The sequence below is a fragment of the Schistocerca americana genome, chromosome 1, assembly GCF_021461395.2.
Source record: "Schistocerca americana isolate TAMUIC-IGC-003095 chromosome 1, iqSchAmer2.1, whole genome shotgun sequence".
NCBI lineage: Eukaryota > Metazoa > Arthropoda > Insecta > Orthoptera > Acrididae > Schistocerca > Schistocerca americana.
Window position 1 is genome coordinate 1,151,297,845 of NC_060119.1, and position 12,815 is coordinate 1,151,310,659.

At 37.6% G+C, this 12,815-nt stretch overlaps 1 protein-coding gene across 3 annotated transcripts in view; it reads right to left on the reverse strand.

The window, feature by feature from the left end:
- The window catches only part of LOC124619429 (U4/U6 small nuclear ribonucleoprotein Prp4), a 47,857-nt gene that overhangs the window by 18,395 nt on the left and 16,647 nt on the right, over positions 1 to 12,815 (reverse strand). For all 3 annotated transcript variants that reach the window (XM_047145815.1, XM_047145807.1, XM_047145825.1), the window contains exons 6-7: positions 10,254 to 10,436; positions 2,501 to 2,716 (exon numbers count right to left, since the gene is read on the reverse strand). In XM_047145815.1, coding sequence (XP_047001771.1) covers positions 2,501 to 2,716; positions 10,254 to 10,436 — 399 coding nt within the window. The remainder of the gene's footprint in view (positions 1 to 2,500; positions 2,717 to 10,253; positions 10,437 to 12,815) is intronic.

Genomic DNA, 12,815 nt, shown 5'->3' on the forward strand with positions numbered 1-12,815 from the left:
TTTCCCGCAATTTACGCATTACGAAAAAATGTTTGTGGAGAAAAAATGATGTAGGCACGATGTTGGCCGTACAGTAGTGTTTACAAGTATTACATGGTTAAGTTCCTTGACACCAGGGCGCTCTACTCAGCGGATTTGAACCGGTAAATGTGTAAAAGTTGTAACAATTTGTGCTTCGTGCTTTATCTTCCGCCACTGCCGAGCTCTACTTGGCATGGTGGCTGCTGGGAGTAACTAGGTTTCTTTGAATGAAGATATCATGACCAGTCACAACCATTTCCAAACTGTCTCTACTGCACAAATGAAGTTTCATGATTGTTGTGATAATCATGACACCTTTGTCGAACCATATTTAGCGTGTTTCAGCGTATGGTCACTTGGAACACTAGTTGACACTGTCATTCACTTTGCGTTGCTCAAATGTATTTAAACACAACGCCCATTATGAATTTTATTCATGCGCAGAAAAATGTGTTTCGAGAATTTATTCTTGCTGTCGTGTGAAGTATTTATGTATGTATTTTTTGTGATGTTACACAAACAAACAATGAAACAATGTGAGTGATATTTTGTGTGTGTATGTGGTTTTCTATATAACTGATGAGGCAAAGTATCTGATAACCTCAAAAACATGACTACAGTGCAAGAGACACAGAATAACATGTAGTCAAACATCACACAAAATACTTATTTCGATAAATACTTATTTCGAGAAAAAGTTCTCGAAACACATTGTGCTAAGCATGAAAAAATATGTAACTAGTGCAGTATTTCATTATTTAAATAATGAATGACAGCTGCGGGCTTTCAAAAACGTGACATGAAATTGAGTCAAATGTTCCTACTTACATCAGCGGTTTTTATTCGATAATAAACAAGTTCCTGCAAGCCTTTTGATGCCTGCTATGTACATATATCATACATACAGTTTAAAACATCGTTTCCCACATTTTGCATTTTCCCGTGTTTTACCCCATTTTTTTGAAGTCCCTTGCAGTAGCCACCAGAAAGATCGCGGGAGGCGCACATCGGCACGGCGCGTCACGGACGGTAGTGGAACGATCATATAAAATTAATTGTTGGTAAGGCGGGTACAAGGTTGAGATTCATTGGGAGAGTCCTTAGAAACTGTAGTCCATCAACAAAGAAGGTGGCTTACAAAACACTCGTTCGACCTATACTCGAGTATTGCTCGTCAGTGTGGGATCCGTACCAGATCAGGTTGACGGAGGAGATAGAGAAGATCCAAAGAAGAGCGGCGCGTTTCGTCACAGGGTTATTTGGTAGCCGTGATAGCGTTACAGAGATGTTTAACAAACTCTAGTGGCAGACTCTGCAAGAGAGGCGCTCTGCATCGCGGTGTAGCTTGCTCGCCAGGTTTCGAGAGGGTGCGTTTCTGGATGAGGTATCGAATATATTGCTTCCCCCTACTTACACCTCCCGAGGAGATCACAAATGTAAAATTAGAGAGATTAGAGCGCGCACGGAGGCTTTCAGACAGTCATTCTTCCCGCGAACCATACGCGACTGGAACAGGAAAGGGAGGTAATGACAGTGGCACGTAAAGTGCCCTCCGCCACACACCGTTGGGTGGCTTGCGGAGTATAAATGTAGATGTAGATGTAGATGTAGTTGCCGCAAGTAGAGTCCTGTCCACCAGAGGCCACGCGAGAATTCGGCCCCGACCTCTGCCGGTGGAAGAACAACAACAACAACAACAACAACAACTCAGGCAGCACGGGCCCCATTCAGTTCACATCGGGCATGCCTAGGACACAGTTCCCGGTCTACGCTAAGTGAAGTGCGACGGAAAACGTGAACCATGTTACTACATCCCTTGAAAAGTGTAAAAGCGGGGTTTCACTGTACAAAATAATTTCATTGATATTAAATCAAACAACGGAAAATCTAGGATGGACTGTAACAATATAATGAGAAGGAAAGTTGCTACTCACCATATAGCGGAAATGCTGAGTCACAGATAGGCACCACAAAAATATTTTCTCACTTAAAGCTTTCAGCCAATGGCCTTTTTCAACAATACACACATATAAGCGCGAGCACACACACACACACACACACACACACACACACACACACACACACACACGACTGCAGTCTCAGTGTGGCTTCAGTTGCCTGAGACTGCAGTCATGTGTGTGAGTTGTGTTTGCAAGAGTGTGTGTGTGTGTGTGTGTGTGTGTGTGTGTGTGTGTGTGTGTGCGCGCGCGCGCACGCATATGTGTATCTATTGTTGACAAAGGCCATCGGCCTTTAAGTGTGAAAATCTTTTTGTTGTGCCTATCTGCAACTCAGCATCTCCACTATATGGTGAGTAGCAACTTTCCTTCTCATTATATTGTTTCATTGATATTAATTGCAGCTGTATTTAAAGTTTAAATGTGAAGCGTGTTTTCTTTGATTCTATGCACACTGTCCATTTTCTTGGTAGTGTTATTTTTGGAACAAGAAAAAAAATGGATTACATATAGTTACCTACCCAGTACCCACAACAGCACCATCATTTTGAAAAGAAATACAGTAAACTGGCTTGCAGTGGCCTTCCTGATGAAGAACTTCCTGGCACTGCTCCAGGTCCCAGAGTCTCCATGAAGAATCAAAGCAACAAGTACCTAAAAATCGACCTGATGGATGGAATGCTAATCTGGAGACACGGTGAGGTTCATGGCCTTCAACATCTGCTAGTGGCTCTTCACTGAAAAACGAAAAAAAAAAAATCAGGTCAACGGACAAAACAATGATAAATATTGACTATTAGTCAGTCACATCAATGTTGGTGTTAACATTGTCTTGTACTTACAATTATTTCCCTCCCCCAAAACTAAAAACCGATATGAAAATTCCTTCTTTTGCATTTACAAGTCCTCACTGATTGTATCATATTTATATCACATTTTGTGGAGAAAATAATTGTTAGATTTATACATAGGTAAAATAATCACACAATAAGAGATAATAAAAACCACTTGCTTCATAAAAACTGGCAATAAACATTCCACAGTAAACAACAGATTTTCCGCATGTGGAAAGTGTATATTATTATTATTATTATTATTATTATTATTATTTGATACTCATAAAACAAAATTAGGAATAAATGTTAGAAATATAGTGTTTGCTCTATCAAGTGAAGTGAAGGGTCCATCATACAGAAAATTTGTTCAGGCTTGAAAAGGTTCAACAACAGAAAAGATACTCGCTGTCTCATAAATATTTATGGGCACTACAGAAAACATACTGTAAGAAGAGATAATCTAAGAAGATTTGACAACAAATACAATTAGAAAGCTCTCAAGGTACTTATGATAGAACAAATCATTTAACAATATTGAACAGAAGTAAATATAATGCCAAGAACATAAAAGTAGGGTTAGAGCAATTTCTCTTGTCATCAAAGTTTAAAGCTGCACGTTTATCTTGAAATGTATACACAGAGTACCAAATGTTATCAAATTGCAGGATAATAATAATAATAATAATAATAATAAACCCCGTGGAGGCCCGGGAAAAGAATAGGCCTCCGGTATGTTCTGCCAGTCGTAAAAGGCGACGAAAAGAACAAACCACTAATAGGGCTAACCCCCCTTTTAGTGTGATTAGTTGGTTCAGGACAGAACTAAAGAAGCCTCGGACAAGCGCCGTCATGGTCGGGGACGACGCTTGAACTCTATGCCCGCCCACAATGGTAACGACACTGCTAGCCAACTGGAAAATGATTTTAATCCAAATAGAGGTGTTTTGCAGGATATGCTTCCTGCAACCAGCCTAGAAGGAAAACAAAGACAGAGGCTGAGATGGTCAGATGAAGTTAATCGACACCTCATGTTCTGTTATTACCAAGCAACAAACCTAGGAACCAACACAACTGGATACAGATCACAAGTATACACAACATTTATTACCAGATACCCAGAATTAAAATTTTTAACAGAATAACGACTATCTGATCAGATCCGTGTAATAATCAAAAATAACAGGATACCCCAGTCAGAATTAGAAAACATCAAACAACAAGTACAACAAATACTGGAACAAAATAATGTGCAATCAGAAGAAGAAGAAAATACAGTAATTGACTCAAACATCCCAGAGCAAACAAACAAAGGACAACACGTATCAATTAAACAATCAGAGGAAAACGAAATCTTAAGACAGCCACCAGAACAAGCACAAATAGAACACGAAGTGACACACATGTTAGATATAGAAGAAAAATTTCAGCTGACATATATAGAATACAAAGACACAAATACAGACATTAGGCCATTCTTGCAAAGACCGCCAAATAACCCACAAGTCGAAACAACAATAAAAACTATCAACACAATCATACACAACAAAATAAATGAAAACACAACTATGGAAGAGTTACAACTACTGGTTTATATAGGAGCACTCACTACACTAAATATACACACTAGGCAGAGATCAGAACCAACCAACACACAGAAGAAACCCACAAAACCAGCATGGCAACACAGGCTACAGATCAGAATAGAAAAACTGAGAAAGGACATCGGACAGCTAACACAATTTATAAGAAATGAAATGTCAGAAAAAAAACGAAAAAGGGTAGGTAAAATCTCACAACAAGAAGCGATAGAGCAATTAGATGAAAAGAAACAGAAATTACAAGCATTGGCCAAACGACTTAGAAGATACAAAAAAAAAGTGAAAATAGAAGGAAACAAAACCAAACATTCAACACAAACCAAAAGAAATTTTACCAGACAATAGATAACACACACATTAAAATAGACAATCCACCAAACATAACAGACATGGAACACTTCTGGAGCAACATATGGTCAAACCCGGTACAACATAACAGGCATGCACGGTGGATACAAGCAGAAACAGACACATACAAGATGATACCACAAATGCCTGAAGTGATAATTTTGCAACATGAAGTCACCCAAGCAATTAATTCTACTCACAATTGGAAAGCCCCTGGAAAAGATAAAATAGCAAATTTCTGGCTAAAGAAGTTCACCTCAACACATTCACATCTAACTAAATTATTTAACAATATAATAGAAGGAAACATTCCACGTGGGAAAAATTATATATAAAAACAAAGATGAGGTGACTTACCGAACGAAAGCGCTGGCAGGTCGATAGACACACAAACAAACACAAACATACACACAAAATTCAAGCTTTCGCAACAAACTGTTGCCTCATCAGGAAAGAGGGAAGGAGAGGGGAAGACGAAAGGAAGTGGCTTTTAAGTGAGAGGGTAAGGAGTCATTCCAATCCCGGGAGCGGAAAGACTTACCTTTGGGGGAAAAAAGGACAGGTATACACTCGCACACACGCACATATCCATCCACACATACAGGGAGGATGCTAAGTTCACCCAACCTGGATATGATATCATATCCAGGTTGGGTGAACTTAGCATCCTCCCTGTATGTGTGGATGGATATGTGCGTGTGTGCGAGTGTATACCTGTCCTTTTTTCCCCCAAAGGTAAGTCTTTCCGCTCCCGGGATTGGAATGACTCCTTACCCTCTCCCTTCAAAGCCACTTCCTTTCGTCTTCCCCTCTCCTTCCCTCTTTCCTGATGAGGCAACAGTTTGTTGCTAAAGCTTGAATTTTGTGTGTATGTTTGTGTTTGTTTGTGTGTCTATCGACCTGCCAGCGCTTTCATTCGGTAAGTCACCTCATCTTTGTTTTTATATATAAATTATTTAACAGTTACATTGCAGACCCATACACATTCCCTGATACACTTACACATGGAATAACTTATCTGAAACCTAAAGATCAAGCAGACACAGCAAACCCAGCAAAATATCGCCCCATAACATGCCTACCAACAATATACAAAATATTAACTTCAGTCATTACACAGAAATTAATGACACATACAACACAGAACAAAATTATAAATGAAGAACAAAAAGGCTGCTGCAAAGGAGCACGAGGATGTAAAGAGCAACTGATAATAGATGCAGAGGTGACATATCAAGCTAAAACTAAACAAAGGTCACTACACTATGCATACATTGATTACCAAAAAGCTTTTGATAGTGTACCCCACTCATGGTTACTACAAATATTGGAAATATACAAAGTGGATCCTAAATTGATACAGTTCCTAAACATAGTAATGAAAAATTGGAAAACCACACTTAATATCCAAACAAATTCAAATAATATCACATCACAACCAATACAGATTAAGCATGGAATATACCAAGGATACTCATTAAGTCCTTTCTGGTTCTGCCTTGCCCTGAACCCACTATCCAACATGCTAAATAATACAAATTATGGATACAATATTACTGGAACATACCCACACAAAATCACACATTTGCTATACATGGATGATCTAAAACTACTGGCAGCAACAAATCAACAACTCAACCAATTACTAACGATAACAGAAGTATTCAGCAATGATATAAATATGGCTTTTGGAACAGACAAATGTAAGAAAAATAACATAGTCGAGGGAAAACACACTAAACAAGAAGATTACATACTGGATAACCACAGCAACTGCATAGAAGCGATGGAAAAAACAGATGCCTATAAATATCTAGGATACAGACAAAAAATAGGAATAGATAATACAAATATTAAAGAAGAACTAAAAGAAAAATATAGACAAAGACTAACAAAAATACTGAAAACAGAATTGACAGCAAGAAACAAGACAAAAGCTATAAATACTTATGCTATACCAATATTGACCTACCCATTTGAAGTAGTGAAATGGAGTAACACAGACCTAGAAGCACTCAATACTCTTACTCGATCACAATGCCACAAATATAGAATACATCACATACATTCAGCAACAGAAAGATTCACATTAAGCAGAAAGGAAGGAGGAAGGGGATTTATCGACATAAAAAACCTACATTATGGACAGGTAGACAATTTAAGAAAATTCTTTATAGAACGAGCAGAAACTAGCAAAATACACAAAGCAATCACTCATGTAAATACTTCGGCTACACCACTGCAACTTCATAACCACTTCTACAACCCTTTAGATCACATAACATCAACAGACACGAAGAAAATAAATTGGAAAAAGAAAACACTACATGGCAAGCACCCGTATCATCTAACACAGCCACACTTCGATCAAGACGCATCCAACACATGGCTAAGAAAAGGCAATATATATACAGTGAGACGGAAGGATTCATGATTGCAATACAGGATCAAACAATAAACACCAGATATTACAGCAAGCATACTATAAAAGATCCCAATACCACAACAGATAAATGCAGGCTTTGCAAACAACAAATAGAAACAGTAGATCACATCACAAGCGGATGTACAATACTAGCAAATACAGAATACCCCAGAAGACATGACAATGTAGCAAAAATAATACATCAACAGCTTGCCTTACAACATAAACTTATAAAACAACACGTTCGCACATACAAGTATGCACCACAAAGTGTACTGGAGAATGATGAATTCAAATTATACTGGAACAGAACCATTATAACAGATAAAACAACACCACATAACAAACCTGACATCATACTCACCAATAAAAAGAAGAAATTAACACAACTAATCGAAATATCCATACCCAACACAACAAATATACAGAAGAAAACAGGAGAAAAAATTGAAAAATACATCCAACTGGCTGAGGAAGTCAAGGACATGTGGCATCAGGATAAAGTTGACATTATACCAATTATACTATCAACTACACGAGTCATACCACACAATATCCACCAGTACATCAATGCAATACAGCTACATCCAAACTTATATATACAACTACAGAAATCTGTAATTATTGATACATGTTCAATTACCCGAAAGTTCCTAAATGCAATATAACACATACCATACAGTTAAAAGGAAGTGACGTTTGATCAAGGTCCGCGTCACTTTCCATTTTTAACCAGACTTAACGTCTGAGAAAGTAAAGAAATAATAATAATAATATTTTAATGGGTCTCAAGGGCCTGATGAAAGTCTTTCAATGGGATGCAGTAATCCTACTGGGGAAAGAGGACCTACAGTTTAATGAGGAATTCAAACCACATCATTTCTGGTGAATCTTCACATTACTGAGGTGTGAAGGCTGGGTTACAGACACGCTAAAAAATTTCTGTGGCTCAACTGAGATTCGAACCTCAACATCTCAGTTTCTGGACACACCGCAATAGTCTGATTCATGAAGGATAGTGGTTTGTGCAGCTTGAATCATGGACAGAGATTTCACTGTTGCTGGTTCTGAGCAACAGTTGTGGTATGCAGATACACATGCTCTGCACTTGAACAATTGTATATACTCGAAAATATGTCTCTTGCTTGCTTGTGCAGAATTTGACACTTGCCATCACGATCAGTTACGACAACTCAAAACAAATTAATAAAAATTCTTTAAATAGCTAACAACGATCACGTTTAATGGTCACATTGGCTACAACATTCACAGCAGAGTACTGAGAACACTACTGGACACTCATTGGTTGTCAGAGAATGCTTGATGTAGAGGTACAGAACATGCCCAAACTCATTTGCCATTGTTCTTGACTCCGACTGCAGACCACTTGTCAAAACACGTGGATTCTTCCCATCTGTTATGTTTTTCTGCTGCCATAAACGATCCAATTTTTATTTCATTTAAAATACATTTATCCATTGTCTTGTAGTACTTAAAAATCTCAAAATCCTATTTAGACTTAATTTCACTTAAATTTATTCAGATTATTTTTTAGCTGTTCTGATTACATTTACTTATCTTTCATTAGGGCACCGAGAGTTAAAAGTTACAGTTAATGTTAGATCAATAATTTGCTACTTGTAAAAAGCCTATGAGCTAATAAGCATAATTCCATAAAGTGACCAACACCATTCGGAAGTTAAGCATTCCCACCTTCCTGTCACATATTTTAATTTTCTGGAAACTACTTGTCTTCTACAACAATTAAATCTGAAGTTCTGAACCAGTACCATTTTCTCTCATAGAGTTCATCAACACCACTGTTTATTCCAGACTCTTGACAATATGCTTTCGTTACCTTAATTTTTCTGCGCCATCTGACATACAACATTATTAATAAATTCTTGTAATTTGCCATTATTTGCAATGTGGCACTTATTCATGTAAACAAGTTGAATCACACTGAAGAAGAAAATGATTTTTTTTTTTTTTCCAATTCTGTAACCAGCAACATTTTCTGTCATCCAGAATTCCACCGACTCTTATAATTAATCAAAAACAGAACATTCCAACATAAGCTTTTTTCAAAGTATTATGTGGTTTCCAAAATAACAGCTTGTTCTTAGTCCCATCTATAACTAGTTGGATGTCTTCCAAAATAATCAGTCTGGATGTACTCTCACTGTTTGACTTGCACCACAATTATGCATATTCCGTAAGTGAAGACACATACAGACAACTGCAAAACTCAAGGACTTTAATGTGTAAAAACTTTTGTGCGATTACAGTACCTCTAATTAATGTACATTGTGACTGATTTAGCTTGTAATTAGAAAGCCTGTGAAATATTACTGTCATCGAAATCAGTGACTGTTGGACGTGGTGAATTTGATTAAGAAAGGCCAAGATTGGCTGTTGATACACTTTCCGGGATGTGAGGTCGTGGTCCAAGAACTTTTCTGCTCCTTACGTTTCGTCCAGGACTGCGCTGGAATTCCTCAGAGACGCTGCTCCGCTGAGTCTTGCCGACTGACTGGTCGGGTGTCTGAGAGCGACTTATATATTGTGAGAAAGGGGGGCGTGGTTCAGGTGACACGTGATGAGCAGTGATAATCCATAGCAAAGATAAGGTTGACTATCGATTACCACCTTGTCAAAGATAAAAATTGTTACCAATTTTGTAGAGCCACTGTCCATATATCGCTAAGTTTCAGAGCCTCCTCTTTCCTATTAAAATTATCGTGATGTTTATAAATTGCAATAGCTTCTCAATATAGCCGTGGATAGTAATTTAACGTTGCCTGGTTGAACCAGGCAACCACCAAGTGAAGTTTTCGGATACCAAAGTTTTATCTACAGCGTAAAGTTATACTGTAGCCACCTGGTGGCCATATCTTCATTTTTCGAATGGTCTGAAGTTGTGGAATGCCACTTACACAAAATATATGTAATTTTCAATTCATAAAAATACGAATGCACATCCCCCAAATGTAACAAATCTCTCAGTACATGAAAGACGATGTCTTATATAGCTACAACATTTGAAAACAATGAAACTTAATCATACCTATCGAGATTCCACAGTTTCACAGAACCATCCGCAGCGCATGAAGCTAGGGCACAAACTTTGTCATCATTTTCAGACATTGCATGGGGATGAAAAACTATTGCACCAACATTACAATTATGTCCACGAAGTGTTCGTATCAGCTCACAATTAGGCACTGACCAAAGTTTGCACAGTCCACTCCTGAAACATAATGAAATGCAATTCAATTTACTGTTTAAAACATACACTGAAAACATTATGACCATTGACAAACATAAAGTTGAATGTCACATGGTGGTGGTGCAGATACATGACACAATAAGGAAGATATTCAAAGATCTTGCTTTCTTAGTTACAACTTCCTTTCTTTATTTCTTCATAACCTCAACACTGTGAACATGTAAATTTCTTACGACCTGTCATATGCACTTCTGTTTTATTATTGTTGTTGTTATTATTAAACACTGGAAAATCCAGGGTGAAATAATGTCAATATTATGAAGGGCTAGATTGCTACTCACCATATAGTGGAGACTCGCCATATAGTGGAGATGAGTCGCAGACACACACAATGGCTGAAAGCTTACTTATTTAGCAGTCTTTTTGTTTTTCCTGTCTGTGACTCAACATTTCCACTATATGGTACCAACCTAGCCTATTATTATTATTATTATTATTATTATTATTATTCTGCTTTTACGGCCTCATTGGACCACTTCAGTCAATCATTTCTGGTCCTCTTCTTTGGTATTTTCCCCTTCCGAGTGGCCCAGTATCTCTTCATTCTTTCCGATGCTTTTCGTCGTTCCTCATCTGTAAATACCCTTTTCATTGTATGTCGTTTGTCAATTTTTGGTTTAAATCTTATTTCTGTGTCCCTCAACTTCTTTAAATTTGGCGTTTTGTTCTGCAAATCATCCAGAGTTATTTCCAGTTCTTCCATATCCTCTCTTATTTCCTTAAGCCATCCTCCTTGTTGTTTCAAATTCCAGAGTTTCTCAATAATTTTCCTTGATAATCTGGTTTCTGGTGTCCTCAGAATGTGACCACAAAAAGAGATCCTTTTCTTTCGTATAGTATCGGTGATGGGCTCCAGTTCTCTGTATACCACTTCATTTGGAACTATCCGCCATTGCCCAGCTTTTTGATATTTCTTATTTATGCATGTTCTAGCAATTCTTCTCTCTACTTTTAAAATTTTGTCAATTCTGTTTTTCTGGGTGACTTTAAAAAGAGTTTCACTTCCGTATGTAACCTCTGGTTGAACCACCGTCTTGTAATGTTTTAATTTTGTTTTAATTGATAGACATTTTTTATTGTACGTAGACCATGTTAGTTTTTGAGCTTTTATCATTTTATTAGTTCTTGCTCGCCATGCAGGTTTCTCGTCCAATTTATGTGTTATAATTTCACCCAGGTATTTAAATTGTTTCACTATTTTAATTTCCCTATTGTTCACTGTGATGTGATCTATTACAAGTGGATCCGTTACCATTATTTCAGTCTTTTCAAATGATATCTGGAGTCCTAATTTTTGTGCCATATTTTGTAAGCTTGTTATTTGTTTCGTGGCTTCCTGAATATTATTAGCTAGTAATGCTAGGTCATCAGCAAATCCCAAGCAATTTAGGTTTATTTTATCTTTCTTAGTTCCAATTTTAATATTATTATTATTATTATTATTTTCTGCTTTGCATACTCATTCTTAATATATCTGGCATAAGTTGATCCCCGACAGGTGCACCGGGCTGGGCACAGCAGCTTCACAGGCCTACCTCAACCAATAACATAACAGTTTTGTAAACATCTCTATGGCAAGGCCTCAGTGTTGTCACAGTTCTGCAGATGGCTACTGTTTTCACCTGCAGCCATTAGCACTCCACATTTGAAAGCTGGCAACAGCACTGTTAGCTGTCATTACACTATTTTGACTGTAACAACCTGCCTGGCTTTGCAAGGACACCACAAAGTATCTATGGCATGATGACTTGACTGGTGTATCCGTAATAAATTGTACAGACTGGTGTATCCGTAATAAATTGCACACAAACATTCCTCGTTAATCAGTTTATCCATTAGTGAAAACCATATCAAAACTCCTACACATACAGACAGAAAAATGTGATTGGGGTCTACTTTACAACACGAATAAAAGGAAAATTCACTTCAGAATATTTTTAGTTTACAAAGTGACAGAATGGCTGGCTGGTACTGAACTCCTAGAGATGGAATTCACATACTGCTGAGGGACACCTCTGAAGAGGATGAGGAGTCTCCCAAACTTTCAAAAGCTGTCCATCTTTCCTCCTGATGAAGGAACCATCACATCTGAAAGCCAGGTTTTTTTCAAGTCACATACAGGCCACACATTATCTCCTTATAATTTTACTATCTTATAATAAATCTTTTGTCAATATCATCACTGGACTATCATCCTCACCAACCATAAAACTGCAGTTAAGACATCTGTACATTATTAGAAAAAATTTGAGCAACTTCAGTTTATTTCTGTTGGATGTGGTGGATGTGGAGATTACTCACAAGTGTTCTTCAATATGGGAGCATTCGTTCTTAAAACTA